Below are 27436 nucleotides of genomic sequence, written 5' to 3' on the forward strand. Positions count from 1 at the left end.
GCATCCAATTAAAAACTATTATAATTGAAGATAATTTAATTTAAATTGAACAGACACATTGCATTTACGTTCCTACACTGTTACCATTTAGAAAGTTTTAACATATATAACGAGCATAACAATCGTTGGCTTGTCTTACTGAAAGACTCCAAACACAAGTCTTTCAGCAAGACAAGCCAACGATATGCTTGTTATATCTGTTAAAACTGTGCTGCTAAGGTTACTGCACACTGCTGTCAGTCAAAGGGGGATAAAATACTAATGACCCCAAGAGCTGCACGTGCTCTCTCTGATGCAGTATATACAATGCTCAATTTAAATGACAAACACAGGCTGACTCCAAAAGTTGTCTTCTCAAACAGAATAGTCATCTTAGGTTTACAACTGCATACTGTTTGGTTTGGAGTTTGACATTCCAGTATTTAGGCTGTCAGTTTGTAAGGCTATTCATTAGTTTTTATGAAATATATAAACTGAACCAATCATGATTCTGCAACCTTTACCACATCAATCAAACAGGCCTTCAAAACTCCCCTCTTCAAACTCACCTTTTCCTGCTAAATTGATTCCCCCTCTTCTCATTGCTCACCTCTCTAGTTTTGTCTTCCACTTTGTCTATGAATCTTGTGTGTTTTTTTGTTTATGTGACTTTGTCTATGTACCTTGTATTGTTTACATAGCTTATGTGTCTAGTAAAATTGTGAAGTGTCTTCAAAAAAGACTATACCAATTAAATGCATTATTATTTTTTTTTATTATTATTATTATTATAAGTTGCCCATTATTTGAATTTTTTTGCCCATCTTATTTTTTCTTTTTATTGGTCAGTATGAGGTGGCTTTTTCTTTACAACTCTAGAAGGCCAGCACCCTGAAGTCACCTCTTCTTTTGATGTGTTTGGTGTTTTGAAAGGACTTGCCAGCCACTTGCTAAGAGGTGTTTGTCTCTAAAACTAGACAGTCTCATGTATGTGTTCTCTTGCTCAGTTGCACAGGCTCCACCCAATCCTTCTCTGATTCTGGTTAAAGCCAGTTTAGACTACTTTGTGAAGAGAGTACCACACAGCGTTGTGTGAGACTTTCTTGACTATTTCTCACATATAGCATCCATAATTTCTCAGAACAAGAATGGATTGACATATTTCATAGGAACGTTGTTTGTTTCTGGCCATAATATAATTATGATGGTCTAGATACTGAACTCATCTAGGGACAGTTGTATAGCGAATGAGGGCATAATTGCAAATGGCTTTTTTAATGATCAGTTAGCCTTTTAAAATGATAAACAGATTAGACAGAATGTGCCATTCGAACATGCATGGATGGTTGCTAATAGGCCTCTGTACTCTTTTGTAGATATTGCATTAAAAATCAGCCATTACCTGATATATATATATATATCTATATATTGTCTTTGAGTCCCTGCACCTTATCTAAAATCTTAGATTCTGAATTCAGTCAATGTCGTCCAATAGCCATAGTGGCAGAGACATGGGCCCCGAGTTTGGCAGCGTATTTTGCTGCCAGTGCATGCGCACTGTGGCCAGAGTGAGTCAGATGCACAAAACTTGCACCCATGGCATTTTCCCCAGAGGTTTTGTGAGCAGTACAATACTGTACAGCAGAAAAGTTTTCAATGTAGCCACCAACACCAACAACAGGAAATGCACTCTTGCACTAAATACATTGCTCATTCAAAAAAGTAAGCTGGTGCGAGCACTTCAATTCTTTATTCTGTACCAAACATATGCAACAGGGATCTCAGGAATGAGCATCCATTTAAACAGGCCTACGGTATGCATTTTTGGTAAACAAACTGATTTTTTTGTGTGTGAATTCTTTGTGATTTAATTCTAAATAAAATGATGTTAGAAAGTCTCATTTAGTGTAAAAGTTCGATTGACCTCTATGTGGACTTCCTTAAATCCTACATGGCCATTATAGATTGATGCGTCTTGACTTCTGTCTTGGTAACCCTGTTCTCTACCATAGGGCAACACTGTAGGTCTCTAGCATGGGGCTGAATAGATGGTTACCCAGTTTTAATTTCTGGGTGAACTATCCCTTATCGCCATAAAATGCAAGACTATTCCTGAACCCGATCTTTGCAAAGAATACCATGTTTAGCTGAAGTGATTGAGAATGAGCTCCTGACGTATTCTGTGTGCCTCAGAGTCCACAGTGTCTGGGTGTTCAGTCATTTCATCAGATTGGTCTTTGGCCTCAGTCCTCTCAAAGGTCCAAGCATCTAGTCCTGACTGAAGTGAGACATTATGGAGAACACAGCAGGCTAAGATTATGTTAGCACACTTCTCAGGTGAGTACTGCAGGTAGCCCTTGGAGCCATCTAGACAACGAAATCTTGTCTGTATGGCTCTGAATGTGCGATCAACAATCTCATGTGTGGATGTGTGGGCAAGGTTGTAGCGGTAATCAGCAGGAGCCTCTGGGTTCTGTACAGGTGTCATTAACCATTTCTTCAGTGGGTAGCAGTTGTCTCCTAAAATACATAACAATGATTTTGGTAAGTGACCAGTTCAAAAGCAACAACCAACACATTTGGGAAAGAAAAGTAAGGAAGGAGTTGAAATACCCTACCTAATAACCAGCCTTCATCCTTGTCTTGCTCTTCAAAATACTTTAAGACAGAAGACTGTTTAAATATGGATTCATCCTGCAGACTCCCAGGCCAATGTGTCTCAGCGCATAGTAAAAGTCCCCTTGCATCACAAACAATCTGACAGTTAATTGAATGAAAGCCTTTCTTATTAACATAAGATGAGTCTTCAGCATTGGGGGCTTTGATGGCTATATGACCACAGTCTACTACGCCTATGACATTAGGTATTCCAGCTACCCTGTAAAACTCCTCTTTGGACTGCTGTTTGGTGGAATCATCTCTAGTAAAACAAATGAATTCTGCTGACTTCTCAATCAACGCTTTAGTAACGTTTGTAACACAGCGACTCATGGAGGCCTGGCTGATGCCTATAGCGTCTCCCATTTTGCTTTGAAAAGACCCTGATGTGTAAAATCCGAGAGCAGCCAGAATCTGTACATCCGGACTGATGGCTCTTGATCTCTGTGTGCGTCGCGTCAGGCAGTCCCGCAACAGTTCCACCAAGTAGTAAATGAACTCTCTTGGGAAACCAAATGTTGTCAACAGGAATTCGTCCGAAACAGAGTCTATGTCAAATCTGTCCAGTGTTTTATGTCCTCTTCCATGAAGCAGTAAGTCACAATCTAGTATTGCTATTGGTATTGCCATCATTAATGAATGATCTTTTCAGGTAGTAGACCCACCTATAAAATTCAAGAAAATGCCAGTGAATACTCCAACTTTCGGCTAGGCTACTGAAGATAATATCACAAACAAAGAGTAAAATGGCAAGTCTATATAGGTGTGGTAGACAGCACCAATGAATATTTTAACCTGCGATGTAGAAATTACCCTCGCTTAACCTGCTAATATTTCAACAATGATTCACATCTTGAATTAGACTAGTCACAAGCACCAGGCACAGTAGCAACATAGCAGCGGGATTTTTACATGACGAATACTAATCCTGCTAATTGCCAAGCGTAGTAAAATAATTTGGGTAAAACGGAGATAATGTATTGTAACCTATTATCCCTTACCATACCTAACATTGGTTAAAGTGTGTCTCGCACATAGGCTAGACAATAAAAGGTCTCGTCAGAGCCCTATCTTGCACACGTTTGTATGTGACGTGTTAGTTAGTGTTTCAGTTGACATCTGCACTTTCGATACTGGCCTATATCTGTGCGATGTATATAAACTATAATATTTCATTTAAATATTAAGTACAATATATATCCATTTGCATAATTAAATATAACTCAATTTAAAAGATAGGAACTCTTCAAATCCTCCAACGTGACAATGGAAGAATAATTGTGAATGTGCGGATTGCTAAAGTGACAATATAAGCTACGTACGAAATCAAAACAAACAAAATATGGAGCTGTTTTCAGCGCTTGGTGTATTGGCGACGTGACCTAATTATTAGTTTTATGTAGACGTCTCATCAGATCCGCTGGACACATCGGACATTGTTGTATAACGTGTAATGTGCCTGATACTTCAGTATAAGTTGTGAATATCGAATGTGTGATGATCTGTAAGTCGTCTGGCCTAGCCAGAATGCTAACGTCACCTTCTGTTGTTGTTGGCAGCAGTCAAGCTAGCTACATTGTTGTTAGCGTTACATCGTGGCTAGCAAGCAGAGGATGTGACAAGTAGACTAACGTTAGCTAGCTGGATCAAGCAATATCGTTTGTTAGCTAACTCATTTGTGGTTCATGTTTACTTTTAAACGCTCGCCTGTAACGTTAGATTCTTATGTAAGCCTGTCGTTGTATGAGGGCAGCTTGATATTTCGAAACTTGAGTGTGCAGTAGTGCTAGATGGCTTTCAACTCAGAAACGATAAGCTAACTTAGCGTTAGATGCTGTAGTTCTACATGTGCTAATCACTCTAAATGTTTAGGATTGTCACGTAGATTTTTAGTCTGTATACCTTCGTTGTCTTTACAGTTGTTGCATATGTCCATGTGAGTTAAGTTAGTCCTTACGAATTAATTTGTGATATGTTCATGTTTGGCTATTGCTAGCTGTCCAACATCAATGTATGTCATCTAACGTTATTGTATTACTTCATTCAGCCATATGCCGTAATGGACAACGATCTGAGCCCACAGGATAAAAAGGACCTGGACAAATTTATTAAATTCTTTGCATTGAAGGTATTATTGTATGTTAATTATACGGGTAGCCTACTAATAATGTATATGGGAAATGTTGATGGGGGAACCTGACTGACAACCATGCCTCTGGAAATAAAATGATACATTTTAGAAATAAATTATGGTTTATATTGTAACAACCTGGTCCCTGACCAATGTCTTTTTATGATCTCAGACTGTGCAGGTGATCGTTCAAGCTCGCCTAGGAGAGAAAATATGCACGCGCTCATCATCTTCACCCACTGGCTCAGATTGGGTAAAAATACTTTGGGTTTCTTTTAGAGCCTCGTCGTTTCTGGATTATGGAACTATTAAATGCGCAAATATTAATATTCGATCACTTTTAGTTCAATCTAGCCATCAAAGATATTCCTGAAGTGACGCATGAAGCCAAGAAAGCTTTGGCCGGACAGCTACCCAGCATTGGGCGCTCCATGTGTGTGGAAATCTCACTCAAGACGTCAGAGGTAAGTTTACTTGATTTATGTTATACACGTGTATGCAAATTTTCACCATTGTCTTGCAGTCTTGAATACTTACAAAACAAGCTTCATTTAGCCTGTTTGTTTTTTACCAAATCTGTTGTAGGGGGATTCCATGGAACTTGAGACATGGTGTCTTGAAATGAATGAAAAGTAAGATTTCAATGTTTGCATTCTCAAAAAACACTGCACACACCAGACACTTTATAAAATCAAGGGCTTATCATACATTTTACCTCATGACATGACAATGACTTGATGATGCTGTTCAGGATCTTGATTTTGGTGTTAATGTTTATCTTTACAGGTGTGACAAAGACATCAAAGTCTCTTACACGGTTTATAACCGCCTTTCATTACTCCTAAAGTCATTGTTGGCTATTACAAGGGTGACCCCAGCCTATAAATTGTCTCGAAAGCAAGGCCATGACTATGTCATTTTATACAGGTATGTTCTTGCATTTTACTTGTCCAAGACGCCTACAAAAACACCCAAACATCTGACACAGCCAGTGCTTTACGTGTTACTTAGTAATGTACTGTACTAGGTAATGTTGTTTGTCAGTAATGACCTCTACTGCAAAAATCCTTGGTAGTGTTGTCATAGCTCCACCTTGGAGACCACAAGTATTTCATTTTCATTTGTTAGGTTAGTCGACAGGTAATGTCATTCAGTTTCTGCTACTTTACAGTAGACATGTAGTCTCCACTTTCCCCTTTTAAACACAGATTATGACTATCAACCGATCTTTTCAATGTAATTTAGCAAAAAAAAAAAAAAAGCACTCCCATCAAGTGGGGAAAAATTCCTCCCCTTATATTATCTAGCTTGGTCGCGTTTGCAGTGTCGTTCAAGCCGTGCATAGTTTACTTCTAGTTTGGTATCAGATCTAACATGAATATTTGAATATTCTAAAGTACTTTAGAATACTTTTTAACATACTTTAGTTTTATCAGTGTAGCCTGATAGTCTGATACCTTCACAAAGTTTATGCTAAATCCATTGTTGGCTTTTGAACACATTTACACTGACCCCAATATATTTACATAGAAATATTATTATTGAATATTTTACAGGATAAGAGAAATACCAAACTTTTCAAAATAAATCAGAGAATATAAAGAATGCTTCTGAACTAGGTGGGGGGAGAGGAGGAAGTACAGGAATCAATGTTGGAATTGACATTGATCATGCAGTGAACCTATTTACCAGTGTGTGTTGTTGACGCTGTCTGTTAGAAATTGAGAGATTATAGAGATTGCAGTATTTATCACAAAATTGCATTTTTTCTATTTCTCCCAGAATATATTTTGGAGAGGTTCAGATGGCAGGACTTGGAGAAGGTAATATTTTCCTATGTAGATCTATATTATCCTTAAACCTATTCCCTTTTAACAGTAGGCATATATAGGTTTCTATAATACGTTTTCATCCTTCTTGAAACAGGATTTCAAACTGTACGTGTTGGAGTCGTTGGCACCCCCATAGGCACGATCACACTGTCTTGTGCCTATAGGACAAACCTGGCCTTTATGTCTACACGGTGTAGAGACTCGTATGTGCCTTCCATGTTTAATAACTTTTACTTTGAAATATTCATTATTATTATCAAAAAAGTTTATATTTAAGGCCTGTCCACACTGCCAATAATAACAATAAAGTAGGTCAAGTTAATAAGAATGACAGTGTCTGCACTACATACTATAGTAGCAAGATATGAGGAATGATATTGTTGGTGAGCATTTTCAAATTTGGTAAACTATAGAAATGCGGACATATGATCAGAATCCTCTGATTTTAAGACATTGCATTAATGAACATTAAGAATATTCCTTAATGTCAGGCAGTGTGGATGTTTTACATTGCTATATTTACAGTTGTCTTCATAAGTTATTGTTAGCAGCGTGACAGGCCTTTACTGGATTACAGACTTACAATGCTGACTGCACGGGCTCAGCATTTATGTGTGTATTACGTAACTAAATGAATCAATTTCACTGACTGTTAGGAATGATTTAACTATTGCTTCATGCTGTCAGCTGACGGTGCAGCAAACTGTGGTTGTCTATGGCTTCGGTCAGTCAATAACTGTCTCTGACCCCCAAGTATTAACATAATGATTGTTGTCTTGGGATTATTTTGTATTTTTTTTTTTTTTTTTTTTTTTTTTCAAAATACTAATTTCTACTCTCTAAATCATAGACAATTTGAAAGAACAGCCCCCATCATGGGCATCATCATCGACCACTTTGTTGAGCGTCCCTTTGGAAATGTTGGCCACATGCATCCATGCAACTACAGGTGAGAGTCATTATCCAGTTATGTTGTTTCTTGTTGTGTTTTGCATCCAGCTTGATGGATAAATTCCCCTACTGTTTTAATATGTTACTGTCAAATACCAGACATGATGACATCAAGGAACATGACACAAAGTGTGCTTGTTGCCATACATTCCTTAACTCTGGGCTTGATTCCTCTTTTTTGCACCAACTATTTTCAGTCAAAGGGCTTTTGTCATAGTACAGTGGAAGTTTTCATTGCATTATCTGTTTCTAATATGATGCAAGGGTTCTGCTGGAGTTGAGTGTCTTACTGTATATCTTTGCTCTCAGAGCTCCCGGAGAGGAGGAAGGGGGGGCTTATGCAGGGGTGGAGGATTCCCAGGAGGTGTGCACCACATCTTTCTCCACCTCTCCACCCTCTCAGGTAAGCCCTTCACAGCCCCGCCTCTGAGCATCTCCGTTACACCTGCCACCCGACCAAGTAATTGGTTATTATTCATTTTGTAATGACCATTTCAAAATCCACTTCCCCTCATTTTTCTTCCAAATGGGGCGGATGTTAAATCTTTCCAGCAATTTGATTATTTTCAGTCTATGAACATCCATTCTGTTGTGTAGTAGCATTGAGCAGGGTTCTTAACCCTGGAGTGTTGCTCTCATAACCTCAGACCCATTCACTATACATTTTATGATCTGTCTTTTCTTATTGGTGTGTCCCTCAAGTTTGGTGTTTGGGTATTCAGCCCTTGTCTATCCTGGATTGAAACTATACAATGGGATATAACCCTTGATTTAGCTTTTTACCAATCCACCACATTTGGTGTTCTCCCTCCTCATTCTCTTTTACTGTAAGTGGTGTGTTCATTTCTGTTTTTAGCCCCTTCTTTCTCTCCTCTTTCTCTCTGTGTCTCTGTGCCTCTTTGTACCATAGTGTGTGCTCACTGTAAGTAAGGCCCATTTAAAGACGCCTAAACCTGTTCTGATGGACACTCTGAAGGTCCCGGTGATGGGCTTGGGCTTTTCACACCAAGTGAGTTCCACATGTGGACCCAGGCTTCCCAGCTCAAACACATAGCTCTGGGCATTTGTTGACACCTGCCTGCCCTATGGCCTCCTGTCAAGACCTGACCTAACCTAAGTAGCAACCACATCATTAGTTTCCTAAATGACACCTAGAGATATGATCTGGCTGCCTTTTATTTTGCTCACAAGCGGTTTTGTTTTCCCCTTTTCATCTAGTAAGGGAAAACAAACTAATCACAATAGTTATCTGCTATTGCTCCAGACATCCCTAACCCTAAAAGCTAAACTGTCTGCCACATCTGTCTGATGGACCACTTGTGGCTTGTTATTGTACTAGAGAGACTTGTAATGTTCATTCATTTAAGGTAAGCTTCTGTTCTCTTCATAGCTTCTGACTATACGCTCCCTTTGTATCAAGCTTTGCTACCCTTTGCTACCCCTCTCTACTATTTCTTGTTTGAAACAACTATAGGCTTTAAAAAACACAAAATCTCACCCGTCAATTCATATCATTATGTTTTTCATGGGTTGTGCATTTTGTGTGCCACAGTTTTTTTATTTTTACACATGTCTGTTTTTGTCTTTCTTCGTATTTCTTGTTGTTTCCAGCTCTACAGCTCTCGTCTGTCCTATCAGCCACCCACTCTGGGAGCAGCCGACCTTTGTCATCCTGCCACCTGTAGTGCGGCCCATCCTCACCAGGTAACCTTTCGAGACTAGAGCCAAAGGGCTTGTGTGTGTTCCATCTGCTGCTCTCTTGTTGGCAACAACAACAACCAACAACACCAGCAACATAGTAACCACATAGTAACTTCACCCTGTCTCCCTTCAGTAAAGTAAACATGTAGACTTTATCTGAGATGTTTGTCCATCTGATACAAAACATTGCAGCAATTTGTGGACTGTGTAACCTACTTGCCTCCAGATCTGACAGCATTGACAGCATCAGTCTACCTTCTACCCTAGATGGCAGTGCCTGGAAAGGAGGGTGGTGTCCCCCAGGTGCCCATGCAGCCCTATCACGGTGCCCAGGCAGAACATGGCCGAAGGCCCTCCTGCCCCTCCTCTGACACGGCCCATCATATCCCTGCTACCCCTTCAAGCAGGTGGTTGCCAACTCCCCACACCTTTCTTCAAATAAGTGGTGAAATTAATAGTGCATAAGGACTGGGACCAAGGAATTGTTAAAGCTTTAATGCATTTTTACATCTTTACCCTTTATTAAACTATATATTTTGCAGTGGAGAAGATGCAGAGACATGCTCCAGGAGCAGTGACCTGAAGAGTGCCTCTCCGTCAGACACCTTGGAGACAACATTCACCCGCAAAGTGGGAGCCTTTGTCAACAAGCCCACTACACAGGTGCCAACAACAATCCCTGACTCTATGACATCTATGACACACCTGCATGTTTCAGAAACCTTGAAAGGAAATTGTGCCTAGTTATATTTAGTTTAATTTATACTTGGGTTGCCTTCACACTGGGTCCGTTTAACTGGACCGTACCCGAGTGCGATTACTCTCCCCTAGCCCTGAACCAGCTGGTCTCTGTTCACACATTACATCATACACAGGTTTGCGGACCAGGGGGTCCGTTTATGTCATAAACACTAGCTTCTTTTCACCAATATTGCTTGGCAACATCGCAAAAACAGCAGTTGGAGTAAATAGCATTTAAACTGCAGCAGAGTTCAAACGAACAGTACCCCAGACCACTGTTTTCTAGTGGACCCTGGTCTGGACTGCGTTCACATTAGCAAAAATCACCGAACCATCGGTCCAAACAAACTCTGGTCTGGGCCAAATGGTCTACTGTGAATGCGCCCTTAAAGTAGGTATGCTGTGTATACGTTTTGTGGGAGAAAATATGGTAGAAACCTACAATACTTTTAAGATTTTATGCTATACAGTTTTACTCAGATGTTTAGAAGAATTTCAGAATAATGACACCAAGAAGAACTTTCAGAATAAATTCAGAAGAGTTCCAACAGTTTTCCTCTTGAGGACTAGTAAATTGAAATCCACTGACAAAACATTTTTCTGTGCAATCCAGGTAACAACCGCCAGTCTGGATTTACCATTTGCAGCATTTGCACCCCGGGCCTATGACCTAGAGGAGAATGACCCCATGGTAAATCCATCCCCACTCTTTAAACAGCCTGGTTGCCTGATTCGCCTTATTCACCCGGCGGCCAGAACGAGGCTACAGGGTATGCTTGCCATCACACTTCAGTCCAGCAGATGGTGGTAATGCACTCCGTTTGCAAACCACCAATATAAACTCGAAGAAGGTTACTCTGGCAGCATCTGACACATCTGACCGGGCCAGCGAACCCTTCTTTTTCTGTGAGCTTTTTTTTTGTCAGTTTGCAAATAGATTGAGTGCATTACCACCATCTGCTGGACTAAAGTGTAATGGCAAGTGTACCCTGTAGCCTCGTTCTGGCCACTGGGTGAATAAGACAAATTCTTGTGTATCATTGTTTTACTTTGACAGCTGATTTGTGAAGAACATTAACCACCCTCTCCCCCCAAGCCTCCCCTTGCTGTTAATGTCTCAGCTACCTGCCCCTGTCATTCTTGTTTTTCTGGTCATTCTTGATATTTTACTTTATATACAACCCCAAATTAGAAAAAAAGGGAGATTTTGTCAAATGCAAACAGATTTCACATTCTGAAAACAGAATGTGAAAATCTACAAATCTCTAAAACCAATATTTAGCTGCAAAAAGGACAAAGACAACATATCAAATATTGACAATTACAAATTTGACTATTTCATGGAAAATATATGTTCATTTTGAATTAAAAAAAACTTGGGATAGGGGTATATTTACCACTATGTGGCCTTACCTCTTCATTTAACAAAATTCTGTAGATGTTTAGGAACTGAGGAGACCAGTTGCTAGAGTTTTGAGAATGAAATGTTGTCCCATTTCTGCCCGATATAGGATTTCAGTTGCTCAACAGTATGGGGTATTCTAAATCATGTTTGTCATTCCATGATGCACCTAATTTGACAAAAAAAAAAAGCAAAAGTAGTAAAAAAAGTAATAAAAGACAAGGTAGAATAATTTTCACAGTGATTAATACCCCTACATCTACTTCTAAGAGACCCTGCCTCTCTGGGATGCTCTTTTTCCTACCCAATCATGTTGGCAATTACCTTAATTAGCTGTGAAATATTCCTCCTTTTGGTTCTTTATCATTACACAACTTTTCCAGCATTTTGTTGCCCCGTCCCAACTGTTTTTGAAACGGTATCAAATTTAAAATGAACATATATTTTCCATGAAATAGTCAAATTTGTAATTTATTACATTCTGTTTTTATTTGCATTTTACACAATGTCCCAACTGTTTTGGGGTTGTAATAAAGTACATTCATATGAAGTTACTGTATGATGTGTTCTCGCCCCAGGTCCACCCACCAGACTCTCCAGCCACATCCTCACCTCTGCAAGGCAGCCTGCATTCCCAGGGATCCAGTGAGACTGGAGAGCAGGCACAGGAGGACTTTGTTATGGTGGATTTTGTAAGTGCTCTCTCATTACATATGGACCTGAAATCAACTAGGTACTATGTTTTTAACTAACAGATTGATGTGGACGGTTAGTTGGAAATGTGGGGGACATCTAATCTAATGATGTAGAGTTATGAGGTGGATTTTCTTTGTAGCTTAGATGTGGGCTGAGGAATTTCAAAATGTAGTCAAGGAATCAAGAAAACATGCTTTCAAAATGCAGCTTTCAGTTATCTTCAGCATGAAATATCATTCAGTCAGATATTTAGACTACAAGAAAGACAAGAATGCCCCTTTGTGAAGGATTGTTCTTTTATATCATAAATTATGACTAGGGTGGTCCTATTAATTTTCATTGACAAGTAATAACATGGGAAATGCAAATGCTGGTTTTAATTGGGGCAATTTAACAAAAGCAACACTTTGGTTAAAATCCCATCCCCCAAGCAAATACTCAGGGTTTTTTTAGCATAAAAGTATGCTAATATCAGATGTTAACACTTTCCTGTTGATATATGTATGAGCCATGCCAGTGCCTAGAGGATATGTAACACAGATGAGCCATGCCAAATCCGCAAGTGGTTACAAGTATAACATTGCAGCACTTACAATTTGATCAATGGGAAGTAAAGCCTTACTGTAATATAAAATAGGCTTACATTGCATGGGCCTACAGTGATATGCAGAGAATAAATACAGTTGAATATTTCAAATAATCAAAACATGAACTGCAATAATGGTATACTGTAATTGTCTCATTTGTCTTACCTTTCAAAGTATATTCCCAGTAATCCAGTTTAATAAGTCTTTTGGCTTCGCTGATCTGATGGATCTGTCCCTTTAATCTCTGTCCAGAAGCCAGCTTTCTCCAAGGATGACCTCCTGCCCATGGACTTGGGCACATTCTACAGGGAGTTCCAGAACCCCCCACAACTGGCTAGTCTTACCATAGATGTCAGTGCACAATCTATGGCAGAAGATCTTGTAAGATTATCACATTCAATACTACTTTCAGAAAATAGTGTATGTACAATTATTCCTCTAATGCTTGCAACTGATTTTTTTTTAATCTTCTTTCCACTTTTTTTTCAGGACTCACTTCCAGAGAAGCTGGCTTTATATGAAAAGAATATTGATGAATTTGATGCATTTGTGGAAACCTTACAGTAGGGCCACAATCAACTGTCACTGTCAGCTCCTCTTCCAAATCTGCCAAAAACTACAGTCATTTGTAAACTCTGTAGTAGGGTTTTTTAAACTTGTCCCAGTTTTGGTCATATAATGCAAGACCTCCAGTTGAACAATATCGTTGTAGACATGTAGATATTTCTGAAACAATGAATGTGAGCTGTGAGTGCACATTGAGTTGATAACTTACAAGGATATTTGTTTAAATGAAGAGGGATAATACACCGATTCTTGATTAGGGCCAGAGATTCTTGATTAAAATCAGTACCATTACAGTATATCTCATCCTATCCAACAGCATAAAATATTAAATGGATGTGTTTATTCATCCTTTCTGAGACATCTCGACAAAATTATATGAAAGAATATATGTTCATTGCACTAAACACTATTGCAATGCCAGCCCGTAGACTATTTGCAATGCTTAAACTTAAGTGAAAAATATCAGTTGTGTTAAAAGACTGTCCAAAACTTCACATCATGCCTATAATGAACACTAGTGTACATTACTAAGAGCTTTGAATAGGCTAGTTTGTGATTGTTCACGTCTAACCTGCTTTTGTAATCAGAGAGAAAAAACGTTGAAGGTGTTTCCATGTTGTGTGCTTTTTGTATGTAATTAAAGAGGGAGGGAAATCACAAATGTCTGTCAGATTTAGCTCAGCTAGTGTAAATCGTCATTTACCGTTTCATGATGCTAAAGTGCACATTATTATATTCTATCTTAGACAATTCATTTGAATTCCTAAATAGGGCCCACTGTATGTTCACCTAGACAATTCCTCTGGCTCTCTCCTGCCTTGTCAATATAGCATGTACATGTTGTGTAATAAATTGTTTTATTTCATATCGTGTGTCACATGGGCCCATAGCTTTTCCTCTCAACTTGTCATATGACGGTTACGAAATGTGTTTACCCTACGTTCATAACACACCCTCCTTCACATGTGGGAGGAACCAAACTAGTGTCAACGTTCGCAGCTTCACGTTTTTGTAGTATCAAAGAATGTCCGTAGACGGGCTCTGGTAGTATGAAGTGACGTTGTGTTACATTCAGTTTGGACTGGAAGCACATGACGGACTGTTTACATTTCGTTTTGAGTCAAAGGCATGAAAAAGAGGAGGATTTGGGAGTTCCTGGCTGACCACGAATAAGGTAAAGGGGAAAAAAGGTTCAGCCTGTAATGTAATAAACTCAACGTTAAAACGATTGTGAAGGTTTGATATAGCCTGTGTGAGAACGTTATTAGCTAGTAACTGGTAGCTTTTGGCTTATTGTTAGTTATATTAATTCATTTTGTGCACACCCGTGACTGAATAATATTTTGCCATAGCAGTTTGTTCAAAGATCCTTGATTACTAGCTCCGCTTTAACCCTCTCTGGTTTGTTCCTTCTTGAAACTGACCAAAAGCCCCTATTTGTACGTTTTCCGATCATTTGTTGACTTCATGATATGTGACTTTACCAGAGGTGGACAGTAACTAGCCTACATTTACCGAGTAGCCTACTTAAAGCGATGGTTCTGAGTAATTTCACCCTAGGGTCCTTTGCACCATGACTCCGAGCCAAACACCCTCCCAGAACCTGTTTTCCCTTGGTCGAACCCTGGTCGAGTAGCCCTGTCAGAAACTAATGAGTTTCTGCAGGCGTAATAGAACCAACTTTTATCTCGTAAATGACCCTAATAATGCCCTGAATGGTACGAAACTTCTACAGTATGTTCTTTACTCATAAAACGAGACATTGAAAAGTTTGTAAGTACACCAGGAGTTTATTTAAATAACACTTGCCTGATGGATGCTATTATCTGCTACTAAACCGCTGCGTCGACGTTACTTCCGTGATTTGGGAAAAGCCGGTAAAACTCCTGGCAGGAAGCATGCATAAGGATGTAGATCCAGGAATGCACTAATTGTTCGTAGCACCAGTTTGCAACAATTATTAGTTAACACTAAGTTGTAAACACTTCGGAAAAAAATATATTAAAAGGTCCAAAGGGTGACAAAAGACTTCTCTCATGTCCAGTCTTTAACATGATGGTCTTGCCACGTGCCTGTGTTTTCTTTTTTGACTCATGCTTGTAAATGTATTTAATTTTTGCTTTGTCAATGTATCATGGAATTTGTGCTTAGGTGTATCTGACTCCAGCCTCTATGTCTGTAGTATGAGCCTGAATCAGATCATCCCTAACCTCTTGTGTTGCTTTGCCTGCTGTAGATATGCAAATGAACTCATGTTCCTCTGAAAATGGATTGATCCAATTTCAGTTTCTGTCTCATCAGATCTAACTGTGTAGAATTTTTAAAACTCTTGTAAATGTATGTACTTGTAGATCAAGTCTTGGAAAATAGTTATTATTTCTTTTCAATGGAAATTATTTTAACATCAGATGAAAGACAATTTTAATTATGATAATAATAATAATAATTGTACATAATAATAACAATGTGTAAAGTATGAATTTTCACCAACCAGTTCATCTCATTCCCACATTCTTACTAGTCAAAAGTACAACTAAAATGTATAATGTAGATCATTTTAGCACCTGTGATGCAATTACCATAATTTCCCAACTATTAGCTGCAGCTTATTTATGATTTTGCAAAATTTCTTCAGCTATGAGGTTAATACACGGGGGCAGTTAATATGGTATATGGTTTTGTTTCTTTTAACTTGCATAAAACACTGTCCTGTGGCTTATACACAATACGGCTAATACACAGGAAATTACTGTATGTATTTCATGTGCCCTGGACATTATACAATTATAATATTTATGTTAAGATGGGTACATGTGGTGATGTGAACAATTTTCATATGGTATTCCTTAAATGTAAAGGTAATATGTGAAATTATGATGTTTTGATCTCTTGGAATATCTCTTATGGGTAGTTTCAATAAAATACTAATTTACTGAATTTTGGGGTGTTTCCAAATAGTACATTTACAAATAGTAAATAGCATAGCAATGCAGACCTATGTAATCACTTGTATTTCAAGTCTCTGGTGGGAGGTAGGAAGGTATAAATACATTGATTAATGAGGTAGTGGACATTTCAATTAGTGCTGCAACACGTGTCTCTGAAAACGTAGATTTGCTCATTATTACACATAAATCTTGAATTTTATCAACCAAAATGAAGGGCAAAATCACATAATGATTCAAAATATGTATGCCAACATCAAACACCACATATGCATCAGTAAAAATGGGGTTTGGATTATTTTCTGGGCTCTTATGAGTGGTTTAACAAAAAAAAAGCCAATAGGCGGAATTTCCTTTTTTCAAATCAGAGGTCAACTTTGAAGGCCTGTACAGCCACAAAGCTACAAGATCCAACTTGCTATCATACCATTTTATACTCCAGAGATATGTAGCTTTCAGAAAAATATAGTGAGAATTTACCCCCCAAGTCGTAGTGACACGCCCCTTTTTGGGCCTGTGGCTCATGGACTAACTAGGCTATGCTGGCGACCCAAATAAAATCTCCTTTGGGAACCAATGGCTTACAGTATCAAGCGGAAAGCGCGAATGAAGTGGACACTTTTAAATGGAACCCAACCCACTGTACAGTAGCTCAAGGTCTGTGGCTAAAGCAGCCATAATGAAAGTGTTATCATTGTTTGGATACTTCACACACACATGTTTTTTAATCGCATAGACTATAAATACCAAGCTGGAATCAAAGCACACCGACTCCCCTCTCACACCCTAAACACGCACTTTGAACAAACAAAAAGCATCTCAGTCTCACGGTAGCCATAGGCAAAACTGTATCGGACCGGCAGCTTCACAGAAGAGAACTTCTGACGGCAAATTTGAGGAAAAGTTGGTAAACCACCCTTCTTACCTAATTTGAGGGTGCTGATTCTGAATATTTTGTTTACCAAGCTCAATTCTGAGTTCTAAGCCGCATAATCAGCATTTTAACATAAAATTTGCTTATTTTTCCCTAAATTGGGTTGATTTCAAAAGTAATCACTAAAACCAAATAAAAGTGTTCTCTAAATACATGTTTGAGCATTAAAGAGGCCATACTATAGTTTATTAATGTATTTAATGGGAACATGATTACAGTTAACATGTAATAAACTCGGAAATTCTAATTAAAACACAACCATATTTTTATTGCTAACATAGTGAGTCACTCGTGGTGCTAAATGCATTTCATCACAATAACAAATTACACAGATAACCTTCAACTCAGAATATATCCTACAGTAGGCCTACATATGAACTTAGATAGCGGGAATAAGCCTAATGCAGAACTGCATCTACCGTCAGCAACAACCGACAAGTAAAAAACATTTTACTTCTAGTAACACTGGATTTGGTATGTGTGCTTGCCTCCATACTAGAGCTTGATAATGTGCTCTTCTAATATGCCATTGAGCAGCATCACTTGTTGGTGGTAGAGCCTCCGATCCTCGACATCTAGAAAACAGAGTGGCTCTGTCATAGTGTTGTCATGATACCAAAATTATGACTTCGATACAATACCTGCCATAAATATCTCGATACTCGATACTGAAACGATATCCAAATCCTAAAATATCTGGAAAAAGAAAGGACGCAGGCCTCCTCCAAGTGTATTAAGTCATTTGTGTTGAATTTGGTGCACTTTTGGTCAATTCTGGGTTTTAAACTTTTAAACTTCATACATAATTATTATTTTTGTAGTCAGTAAAATAGTAGTTTGTGTGTGATTATGTCCTTTATTGTTTGTTATAGCTCATTTATATTGTGTGATGTTTTGGCAATAAATTACCTTTAAATAGCCAAAGTAGGCTAAATCATGGTCAGTGTTCAAATTACTGCATGCCAATCACTTAATGCTATGCAGAAGAGCCTAATCTTTAGGCCATCTGATGTAGGATAGCCTAGGCCTTCCTGTGTTTATGGGATTTCTTTGACAGTTGCAAAGGGAAAAAAGTGAAGATAGTCTTCTTTGCTCCCTGTGTTATTTAATAAGTATGTGTCAACCACTCTTTGGGTCTTAATCAGATAGGCCTACACCATTATTACATTACATTACATTACATTACATTTGGCTGACACATTTTTAACCAAAGCGACTAACAACATGGTAACAGTTAAGTTTTAAAGCAATTCTCTCAACAATTTTAGGACAATTTAAAAACGGTAGAGTACAGTAAGAATAAGTGCATCAGTGAGTGCTGTTTTTAAACAGTTGAGTGTCAGTTCATGATGTGTGGTAAGTGCTAGGATCAGCAAGACTTGTTGTAAGTGGTGCTATGAAAGGAGATGTTCCCTAAAGTGCTGGGTCTTCAGGAGTTTTTTGGAAATGGAGAGGGATGACCCTGCCCTTGTAGGTACTGGCAGTGTTCCACCAACGAGGAACAGATGAGAAAAATTTGGATTGGCCTGAGCGTATCTGTTGCAATATCTGTGTGCATTCCTACATTAGGTCTATTTCTTTGATAGTCAACATAATTTGCTACCACATAACAAATACCAAATAACAATACAAAAGTTTCTTACAAACTTTCCTGCATACTTCTTAAATGTGCTGCAGTCAGATGGGCGTCCTAAAGACATAACTCTTGAGCATCTATTACCAGTGTTGAATGAGCAGTTTTTGCAGTGATCACTACTGGACATTCCACATTGCTAGACAGCACCTGAGTGAGAATAAGACTTATTTCCACTTCACAAATAACCATCGCTATCTGCAATTGCTACAGTACAGGGACATTAATCAGTTCATAGCTGAGGATTCATTCTAGGTCCACTTCCCTGTCAGCATCATATGCAGTAATGATGCACTGGAGAATGTTTCTTTTTGTTGCACTATAAAGGATATCTTGTCTAATTTTTTTGCAAATAATGCAATCTCCATAGCACTCTTCAGCAACCCTCAAATATGCACACTCTTCCATTTTTTGCATGGCTGGAATTTGAATGATAAAGAGCACCAGTGCGATGTTTTAACTAGGCAAGCACAGTCGCCTTTACAGTAAAAAAAATACAGTGTAAATCCTCTGTAAAGACTGACAGCTGTTCTTAATAGTTAGTGACAAAGTACTTTCTACAGAAAAATGAGCAGTCACCTACTATTTTATCAATTTATTATCAAGGAATCTATTTAGCTTCTAAACGTCATACTGAATTTTAGCTATTATTTCAATTTATATTTGAATTTTAGCTTATTTTCATTTCCTACATGAGGGTCATTGGGGTAATTCCTGTCCTGTCCTACAACATATCTGATACATAAAGAGTATATTAATGCCTTATTTTTTGCAATTCCTATGATATCTGATGGCAAAACCAAAAAGTATGTGAATTATGCTAATTATCAAGCTAAAAACTCAAAATTGAGCTTGGTAAACAAAATATTTGAATTCAGCACCCTCAAATTGTGTGAAATAGCCCCTTTACCGACTTTTCCTCAAATTTGCCAACAGGACTTTTTCTGAACGTTCTGCTCTCCCTCTATGTAACATTTGTACTAGATCATCCATTGCAAAGAATGATTTTTGTAGCACGTAAAACAAATATGTGTAGGTACAGCCCTGCCCTGGATACATCTCTCAACGTGCGCTCTAAAACATTTGGTTTAAATGGAGATGTAGATCATCACGTGTGCGTTAATAAATCTACATTGCGGCGAGTTGGCACAAATTATTCACTTTGACAAATGTAGTTTCAGTCCTAGTTACTTTACTTTGGGCCATGCTCTTCCTTACTTGAATCACCTTTGAAAATAGAGGATTGAAGTAGCCTATGGGTGTTTGGGAATGAACGTTGACTCAGATGCTTTTTGAGACTTTGAGCAGAAATGTCCCAGCCCGGTGTTTAGGATGCATCATAGACAGGTTATCTTTTAGGTAGCCTATATATTTTACATTAAAAAACCATCACATAGCGAACGTGTTGTGGCTAACTCACTTAGCTCCCCAAGGCTGCGTGCTCAGTCCGCTGCTCTTCACCCTGCTGACGCATGACTGCACTGCAACCTACAGCAACAATCACATAGTGAAATTTGCTGACGACACAACTCTGGTGGGTCTCATCACCAAGGGCGACGAGACTCAATACAGGTTGGAGGTCGACCATCTGACCACGTGGTGCAGGGACAACAACCTCCTGCTGAACGTCAGCAAGACCAAAGAGATTGTTGTTGACTTCCGGAGAGGTCACACCCAACACCTGCCACTGACCATCGACGGTGCTGTGGTGGAGAGAGCGAGCAGCACCAAATTCCTGGGGGTGCACATCAGTGAAGACCTCTCCTGGACCACCAACACTGCATCACTGGCGAAGAGAGCTCAGCGCCGCCTGTACTTCCTGCGGAAACTCAGGCGAGCAAGTGCTCCACCAGCCATCATGACCACATTCTACCGAGGCACCATCGAGAGCATCCTCTCCAGCTGTATCGCTGTGTGGGGCGGAAGCTGCACTGAATACAACAGGAAAGCCCTGCAGCGCATAGTGAACACAGCTGGAAGGATTATTGGTGCTTCACTCCCCTCCCTGAAGGACATTTACACCACCCACCTCACCCGCAAGGCGACCAAAATTGTGAGTGATGCAAGTCACCCCGCTCACAATCTGTTTGATCTACTGCCCTCTGGGAAGAGGTACAGAAGCCTGCACTCCCGCACTACCAGACTCACCAACAGCTTCATACACCAAGCCGTAAGGATGCTGAACTCTCTCCCTCCTCTCCCCCCTCCACCCTCAGCTACATAACATCCTGGACATTGGACCCAAAATGGCCGCCTGCACTACTCCACTTGCACACTTGCACACTTGTACACTTGTACACTTTACAACTGGTGTTGTTGTCCTGAAAACACAACACTTCTGCTGCTCTTACATAACTTGCACCACTATGTCACTTTCTTCTTACTTAGGTCAAACAGAACTACCCAAGCCTTTTATTGGCCTGTATTTGCACTAGTATTTTTATTGACTGTCTATGCACAATTTCAACCACATTTTGCTGCTCTTATTTTTTCATTATTATATGTGCCCTCTTATTTACTTATTTACTTACTTTTTTATTTACTTATTTACTTACTTTTTTGTTTACTTGAATGTTATGTTTGTCTGTGGACCTAAATTGGTAAAATATGTCTTGTCTTCACCGTGGGATAGTGAGAAACGTAATTTCGATCTCTTTGTATGTCTGGAACATGTGAAGAAATTGACAATAAAGCTGACTTTGACTTTGACTTTAGTAGCCTAGGTTATGGTCATAAGCAAATGAGATGACAGTCGAAAGATACAATTAGTGCTGCTATCAATTTGCTTGGTATAACCGCATAGTTTTCTACAAATGCAATCAAATTGGCCTCCATCACTCAACCAATGCTAACGGTAACATTATTGTACCTAGGTCATATAGCTATTGATATAAGATTAACGTACCTGCAGTAAAAACCAAGCATGTCCGATAAACATTCTCAGATTTATTTCGGCTTCAAGAACAAATGGGAATTACATTTCATGTGAAAATCGTCCTATCCTTATTAGACGTTCTCTGCGGTAAACTACAGTCCTTGTAGGAACAAGTTCCAACAAAATTACGTCTCACTGCAACGATGCGCCATCTGGTGGACAAACGACTACGTATCGCCAATACTGGAAATGCAGCCATGATGATGATGATGAATATTTGGTTTTCCTTTAATCCTACTGAATTTGTAATTATGTATCGGCCGTTCTAATTGCCGGTACCGATAGTATGTGCTGTGCCTGTGTGTGTGTGTGCGTGTGTGTGTATTATGTACTATGTGTGCACCACCATCTACAGGCCAATGAGTGTACAGTCACTAAATGTACACATAACTTAAAATTTTTTAGACCCCCCCCATGGATGATATTCTACGAAACTTGGCATACCCCCAGAGAATGCCAGGTTAATTATACACATAAAATGTAGTGCAGTTCTGAACATCTTAACTGAAGAGAGGGGCGATTAAAGCAGAATGATACTGCATTTTCATTTTTTACCGGGGGGGGGGGGGGGGGTGCAAATCACAAATGAGTGATTATGGGCTAGGTTGATGTGGGCCCTTGAGACCAACATACCATAAAAATTTCTTCATCCTCGGTGCCACGGTTCAGGTAGTTATTTAGGAAAAACTGCATTTTTTGGGTTTCGGGGGGCCCAGCGCGGAGGGGGAGTGGCCCCCGGGGACCAAACTAAATTTTTCCGTAAAAGTCTAGTGGGGCTACATACCCACCAAATTTCATGTGCCCCGGTGTTTCGGTGTCCCGGGTATCGTTGACCAAAAATTCAGGAAGTAGATGACAGAAAAAAAAGGATAAAAAAAAACTTTGACAATCATTATATGACATAATAAACTGGTGTACCTACAAACTTTTCAATGCCTTGTTTTATGAGTAAAGAACATACTGTAGAAGTTTTGTACCATTCAGGGCATTATTAGTGGGGTAATTTACGAGATAAAAGTTACGCCTGCAGAAACTCATTAGTTTCTGACAGGGTTACTCGACCAGGGTTCGACCAAGGGAAAACAGGTTCTGGGAGGGTGTTTGGCTCGGGGTCATGGTGCAAAGGACCCTAGGGTGAAATTACTCCGAACCATCGCTTTAAGTATGATTTTTGATCTTTACTTGACTTGAGTATTAATATTTTTGGAAACTTGTGACTTACTCGACTACATTTGAAAGATAAATATTGTACTTTTGACTCCACTCCAAGGCTAGTCATTACTTTTAACCACATTTGATTCTTAAATGCAATAATGCATCTTGAAGTAATTATTTTCAATAGTTCAATTTGAACTTTACGGAGCCCCTAAGGGGACAAAAAAAATCTAAAGTTTAGTTTCATGTGCTCGCGAAACTTTCATGTGCATGTGAAACATTCATGTGCGCAGATGCAGTTTCACGTGAGCCTTTTTTGAAAAGTCTGGGGGAAGAGTGGAGAGGAACAGAATTCAAATTGCTTGAAGTCCAGTTTGATGTTTCCACAACTTTCTACCAGGAGATTTTAGAGCCCACAGTGTCAAAACTGCTAGTAACTGGTTTCCCAATCATGGTATTACTGTGCTTGATTGGTCAGACAACTTTGAACCCCATAGAGTATCTATGGGGTATTGTGAAGAGGAAAATGAGGGACACCAGACTCAACAATACAGACGACCTTAAGACCTATCGGCTTGAAATATTTCAGTTTATATGTAATGAATCTAGAACATGAAAGATGAAAGAAATAAATTAGGGGGGGAAATTTACTTTTCTATATTCTAATATTTTGAGACCTACCTGTACAATATTAGGCCTAGTGGCCTAGTAGCCTTTTGCAGCGTCATAAGGCGTTCTAATAAGGTTGAACGCCGAGGTGTGGCAGAGTACGGAACCCAGGACGTGTCATTGCAAGATATTTTTTGTGTATATCCAGAAAATGTGCGCTCATGTACTAAATTGTGTGCTCATTTTATTCAATTGTGCTCTCAATTTACTAGATTGTGCTCTCAATTGAGCAACTTAAGTAATTGTGCACAGGTTTTACTAAATAATTTGCTCATTTGACTTAATTTTTGTAAAATGATTGCACAATTTAGTAAAACTTGTGCATGATTTAGTAAATTGCGTGCTCGATTTAGTAAAATATGTGCCTGCTTTACTAAATTGAACGCACAATCTAGTAAAATGAGACTGCAATGTAATAAAAAAAAATCTTGCAATGACATCTCCTAGGCTCCGTACCAGAGAAACAACGGGCTTGTTTAAAACTCCTCAGCCGCAGAACAATGACCTCACATCCAGGACGCTTGGGTCATACGTGGGAGCACTGGCATTGGGATGCGGAGGCCAAGTCCACGGCTGTCCAGCTGTCACCGTGCCAACAGGCTGTTTACTTTCACACTAACATGCTCTTGGAGAGTGAAGGATCCGCAGGGGTCCGTGGTACCAAAGGTGAGGTCACATAGATCTATAGGCTATAACATTATGCTATGCAGTTGTGTTTCTGTTGATACACTGGACAATGTTGTCCCAACTAAACGTCTGCATCCATACAACTGTAAAGAAAGCTTGAGATGAAATAAGTTATTACAGGCCTATATCAAAAAAGTGTATGTATATCACTCAGTCAAAAGGAAGGGTTCTTTCAGTTCAAACATCTGATAATCCTTTAAATTTGGCAATCCTGCAGATTGTATGCATACAATTAAAATGTTTAGAGCATCCTCTGGCCACTATCTGCAATAAAGATTGTGAAGTTAATTAAACAAATTGAATGGATTTTGGTTTTCAGGTTTCTGTTATGGAGAACATTACTGGGAGATAGAGTTCATCGAGCCTCCATATGGGACTTCTGTGATGGTGGGGTTGGGGACAAAGCAGGCTCTTCTGCACTCTGGCAAAACGCCATTTCTTAACCTATTAGGTGAGTCTGTTCTGTTTCTTCTTGTCATCATGGCACACTGTTGATCAACCAGTCAATCAGTTCATCCATAAACATTTACCAACTAGAAAATAATTGCCATGTCATTGAATGAAAACATAGGAAAAAAGAGATGTATAAATATATAGTTTATCAACAAGTTTCAGGAGTCATCTGTATCATAATTTAAAAAGATGATGTGCTATATGGTCTTTGTCCCAAAGGGCTATATTTGTGTTACTCAATGTGTGTTCTGTAACTGCTCAGGTATGGATGGGGAGAGCTGGGGTCTGTCTTACAAGGGCTCTCTCTGGCACAATGGCAAGAGTAAAAAATACACAGAAGCTTTTTATGATAAAAGCACTGTTATTGGTGTGTTGCTGGACCTTGAATCTGGAGCACTGAGATTCTACCGCAATGGAATAAGCCTTGGGCTTGCCTTTACTGGTCTAGATAAGGTAGGGGTCAAATACCATTCTGCAAAACAGCCAACATCAAGCCAAAGTGCACATACTTTACTGAGCAGCTTGCATGCCTCATTTCCTGGCCATATTATCAGTAACATTAACGCATTAAACTACACAGGTGAACATTAATTTGTTAAACTTTACTCCATACAGGTGGCCAGGCCTCTATACCCTTTAGTGAGCTCCACAGCTCCTGAGACAGAGTTACGGTTGGGGCTGCGCACCCATCGTCTAACTTCACTCCAGGATTCCTGCCTCCATGTCATATCTAAAAGCATTAGGCCTCAGGCCCACCTCGACTCACTGCCTTTACCTCTGTCTATGTGTGAACAGCTTCATATTACCACAAACACAGGACAACATCAGAAGCTGTTTGGTCAAGTGTAAGAGAACCTCTCAAATACATCATGACTCTACACCCACACAACTCACACAACACTATTGCTACAGTCAATCAGAAACTGGTGCCATTATTTCTGAAGGGTAATTTGGCCATTGAGTTCAAATATCAACAATTTTTCTCCAGTATTGGTGACTCTATCTTTAAGGGTTATAAACATGTATATTGTCGTCAGTAGTAGCATTATTTTTAATACTGTTATGGCCAGCTCAGGAACTGCAACATAAAGTGAAGATGGACAACAGAGTTTATCAACAATAGAGAATTTCATTTCAATAAATAATCATTCAGGTTACAATCTAGGGGTTGAATATAAGTAACACACAAGAGCATGGTGTCCTCAAGTGTGGGGAGAAATGCAAGCCTTCTCTGAAGAAAAACCCATAACCTTTTTATCCACACCTTCTCAGGTATAGAGAATTAAGCTGATTCTGCCTAAAGGCTGATGCTGTGCCATTGCAAGTGGGGGTGCAAAGTATGGAGCTAAATTTGTCTCAATAATATTTGTATATGCGCAGAGGGGGATCCACAAATATTTCTTGATTTGCATGTGTGTTTTGATATCTACAAATAAAAAAATATATATTTGTAACTCGTATATTGATTTTTACAAATATAGATGTGCATTTGTAAATAAAATGCCATTTGTAAAAACGAAAATTTGATTTGTGAAATGTGATTCTGCATTTGTGGATCACCAGCACACGCATTCTTCGCTTTCCAAAGTTACATATTTTTGAGACGTTCTTCACATATCATGTCAAATACCCTAGCAACAGCCTAGCAACCATGTCAAATACCCTAGCAACAGCCTAGCAACAACTTATACAGTTACAACCTAGCAACCAACATAGCAACCAATGAGTTTAACCTAGCAACCAGCCTAGCAACCACCACAACTGACCTAGCAACAGCCTAGCAACCACCTCAAGTACCCTAGCAACAGCATAGCAACCATGTCAAATACCCTAGCAACAGCCTAGCAACCATGTTAAATACCCAGGCAACAGCCTAGCAACCACTTCCACAGTTACAACCAAGCAACCAATATAGCAACCAATGACTTTAACCTAGCAACCAACATAGCAACCACCACAACTAACCTAGCAACAGCCTAGCAACCACCTCAAGTACCATTGCAACGGCCTAGTAACCATGTCAAATACCCTAGCAACAGCCTAGCAACCACTTCCAGTTACAACCTAGCAACCAATATAGCAACCAATGAGTTTAACCTAGCAACCAGCATAGCAACCACCACAAGTACCCTAGCAACAGCATAACAACCACCATAACTACCCTAGCAACAGCCTAGCAACCATGTCAAATACCCTAGTAACAGCCTAGCAACCACTTCCACTGTTACAACCTAGCAACCAACATAGCAACCAATGAGTCTAACCTAGCAACCAGCATAGCAACCACCACAAGTACCCTAGCAACAGCATAACAACCACCATAACTACCCTAGCAACAGCCTAGCAACCATGTCAAATTCCCTAGCAACAGCCTAGCAACCACTTCCACTGTTACAGCCTAGCAACCCTAGCAACAGCCATGTCAAATACCCTAGCAACAGCCTAGCAACCATGTCAAATATCCTAGCAACAGCCTAGCAACTATGTCAAATACCCTAGCAACAGCCTAGCAACCACCACAACTTCAACCTAGCAACCACCATAGCAACCAACAGGATTACCTAAGCAACCAGCATAGCAACCACTTAATTTGGCATAACAACCAACATATGTACCCTAGCAACACTATTGCAACTATATCTGCATTATTTGTTTTTACTCTGTATGATATTTTACATCATATTTTTTGCATTTTCATGCACTGTATTTCCTTCAGGAAATGCTTTTCTAGTTCTTCTTCTTCTAACGTAGTTAATGCAGCTTCAACCACTTAACGTAGA

General features: G+C 39.3%; 3 protein-coding genes across 9 annotated transcripts; 2 read left to right on the forward strand and 1 right to left on the reverse strand.

The window, feature by feature from the left end:
* Positions 1-1714: 1714 nt before the first annotated feature.
* On the reverse strand, positions 1715-4431 carry harbi1 (harbinger transposase derived 1). Of its 4 annotated transcripts, none has more exons than XM_042061505.1 (3): positions 4178-4431; positions 2598-3302; positions 1715-2499 (listed from the first exon to the last, which is right to left on the reverse strand). In XM_042061505.1, exons 2-3 carry the CDS (start codon positions 3268-3270, stop codon positions 2123-2125), a joined length of 1050 nt encoding a protein of 349 aa, XP_041917439.1. In that variant the 5' UTR covers positions 3271-3302; positions 4178-4431; the 3' UTR covers positions 1715-2122. The 4 variants fall into 4 exon arrangements, with proteins under 4 accessions (XP_041917439.1, XP_041917436.1, XP_041917437.1 ...); XM_042061502.1 differs by lacking the exon at positions 4178-4431 and adding an exon at positions 3644-3749; XM_042061503.1 differs by lacking the exon at positions 4178-4431 and adding an exon at positions 3629-3738 and having other exon boundaries at positions 2598-3304.
* atg13 (ATG13 autophagy related 13 homolog (S. cerevisiae)) lies at positions 3946-14110 on the forward strand. 3 transcript variants are annotated; one of them, XM_042061499.1, is made up of 18 exons: positions 3946-4141; positions 4685-4765; positions 4941-5021; positions 5113-5232; positions 5354-5400; positions 5555-5695; positions 6551-6591; positions 6695-6803; positions 7451-7549; positions 7861-7954; positions 8462-8560; positions 9163-9255; positions 9520-9659; positions 9795-9915; positions 10607-10684; positions 11974-12087; positions 12931-13059; positions 13168-14110. In XM_042061499.1, the coding sequence occupies exons 2-18, from the start codon at positions 4697-4699 to the stop codon at positions 13243-13245; spliced, it is 1653 nt and encodes a 550-aa protein (XP_041917433.1). In that variant the 5' UTR covers positions 3946-4141; positions 4685-4696; the 3' UTR covers positions 13246-14110. The 3 variants fall into 3 exon arrangements, with proteins under 3 accessions (XP_041917433.1, XP_041917434.1, XP_041917435.1); XM_042061500.1 differs by having other exon boundaries at positions 3946-4087; XM_042061501.1 differs by lacking the exon at positions 3946-4141 and adding an exon at positions 4445-4573.
* A 131-nt stretch (positions 14111-14241) lies between these two features.
* Positions 14242-26102, forward strand: si:dkey-23n7.10 (SPRY domain-containing SOCS box protein 3). 2 transcript variants are annotated; one of them, XM_042061506.1, is made up of 5 exons: positions 14242-14419; positions 23964-24182; positions 24523-24654; positions 24919-25109; positions 25272-26102. In XM_042061506.1, the coding sequence occupies exons 2-5, from the start codon at positions 24017-24019 to the stop codon at positions 25503-25505; spliced, it is 723 nt and encodes a 240-aa protein (XP_041917440.1). In that variant the 5' UTR covers positions 14242-14419; positions 23964-24016; the 3' UTR covers positions 25506-26102. The 2 variants fall into 2 exon arrangements, with proteins under 2 accessions (XP_041917440.1, XP_041917441.1); XM_042061507.1 differs by having other exon boundaries at positions 24007-24182.
* The last annotated feature ends 1334 nt before the right edge of the window (positions 26103-27436 follow it).

Source organism: Alosa sapidissima, chromosome 14, assembly GCF_018492685.1.
Source record: "Alosa sapidissima isolate fAloSap1 chromosome 14, fAloSap1.pri, whole genome shotgun sequence".
In the NCBI taxonomy this organism is placed as follows: domain Eukaryota; kingdom Metazoa; phylum Chordata; class Actinopteri; order Clupeiformes; family Clupeidae; genus Alosa; species Alosa sapidissima.

Coding starts and splice junctions, on each gene's coding strand:
- harbi1 (XM_042061505.1), bottom strand. CDS start 3,270: ATGATGGCAATACCAATAGCAATACTAGATTGTGACTTACTGCTTCAT. Junction 2,500..2,597: donor GGATGAAGGCTGGTTATTAG/GTAGGGTATTTC, acceptor TATGTATTTTAG/GAGACAACTGCTACCCACTG.
- atg13 (XM_042061499.1), top strand. CDS start 4,697: ATGGACAACGATCTGAGCCCACAGGATAAAAAGGACCTGGACAAATTT. Junction 5,022..5,112: donor CACCCACTGGCTCAGATTGG/GTAAAAATACTT, acceptor GATCACTTTTAG/TTCAATCTAGCCATCAAAGA. Junction 12,088..12,930: donor ACTTTGTTATGGTGGATTTT/GTAAGTGCTCTC, acceptor ATCTCTGTCCAG/AAGCCAGCTTTCTCCAAGGA.
- si:dkey-23n7.10 (XM_042061506.1), top strand. CDS start 24,017: ATGACCTCACATCCAGGACGCTTGGGTCATACGTGGGAGCACTGGCAT. Junction 24,183..24,522: donor AGGGGTCCGTGGTACCAAAG/GTGAGGTCACAT, acceptor TTTGGTTTTCAG/GTTTCTGTTATGGAGAACAT. Junction 24,655..24,918: donor GCCATTTCTTAACCTATTAG/GTGAGTCTGTTC, acceptor GTAACTGCTCAG/GTATGGATGGGGAGAGCTGG.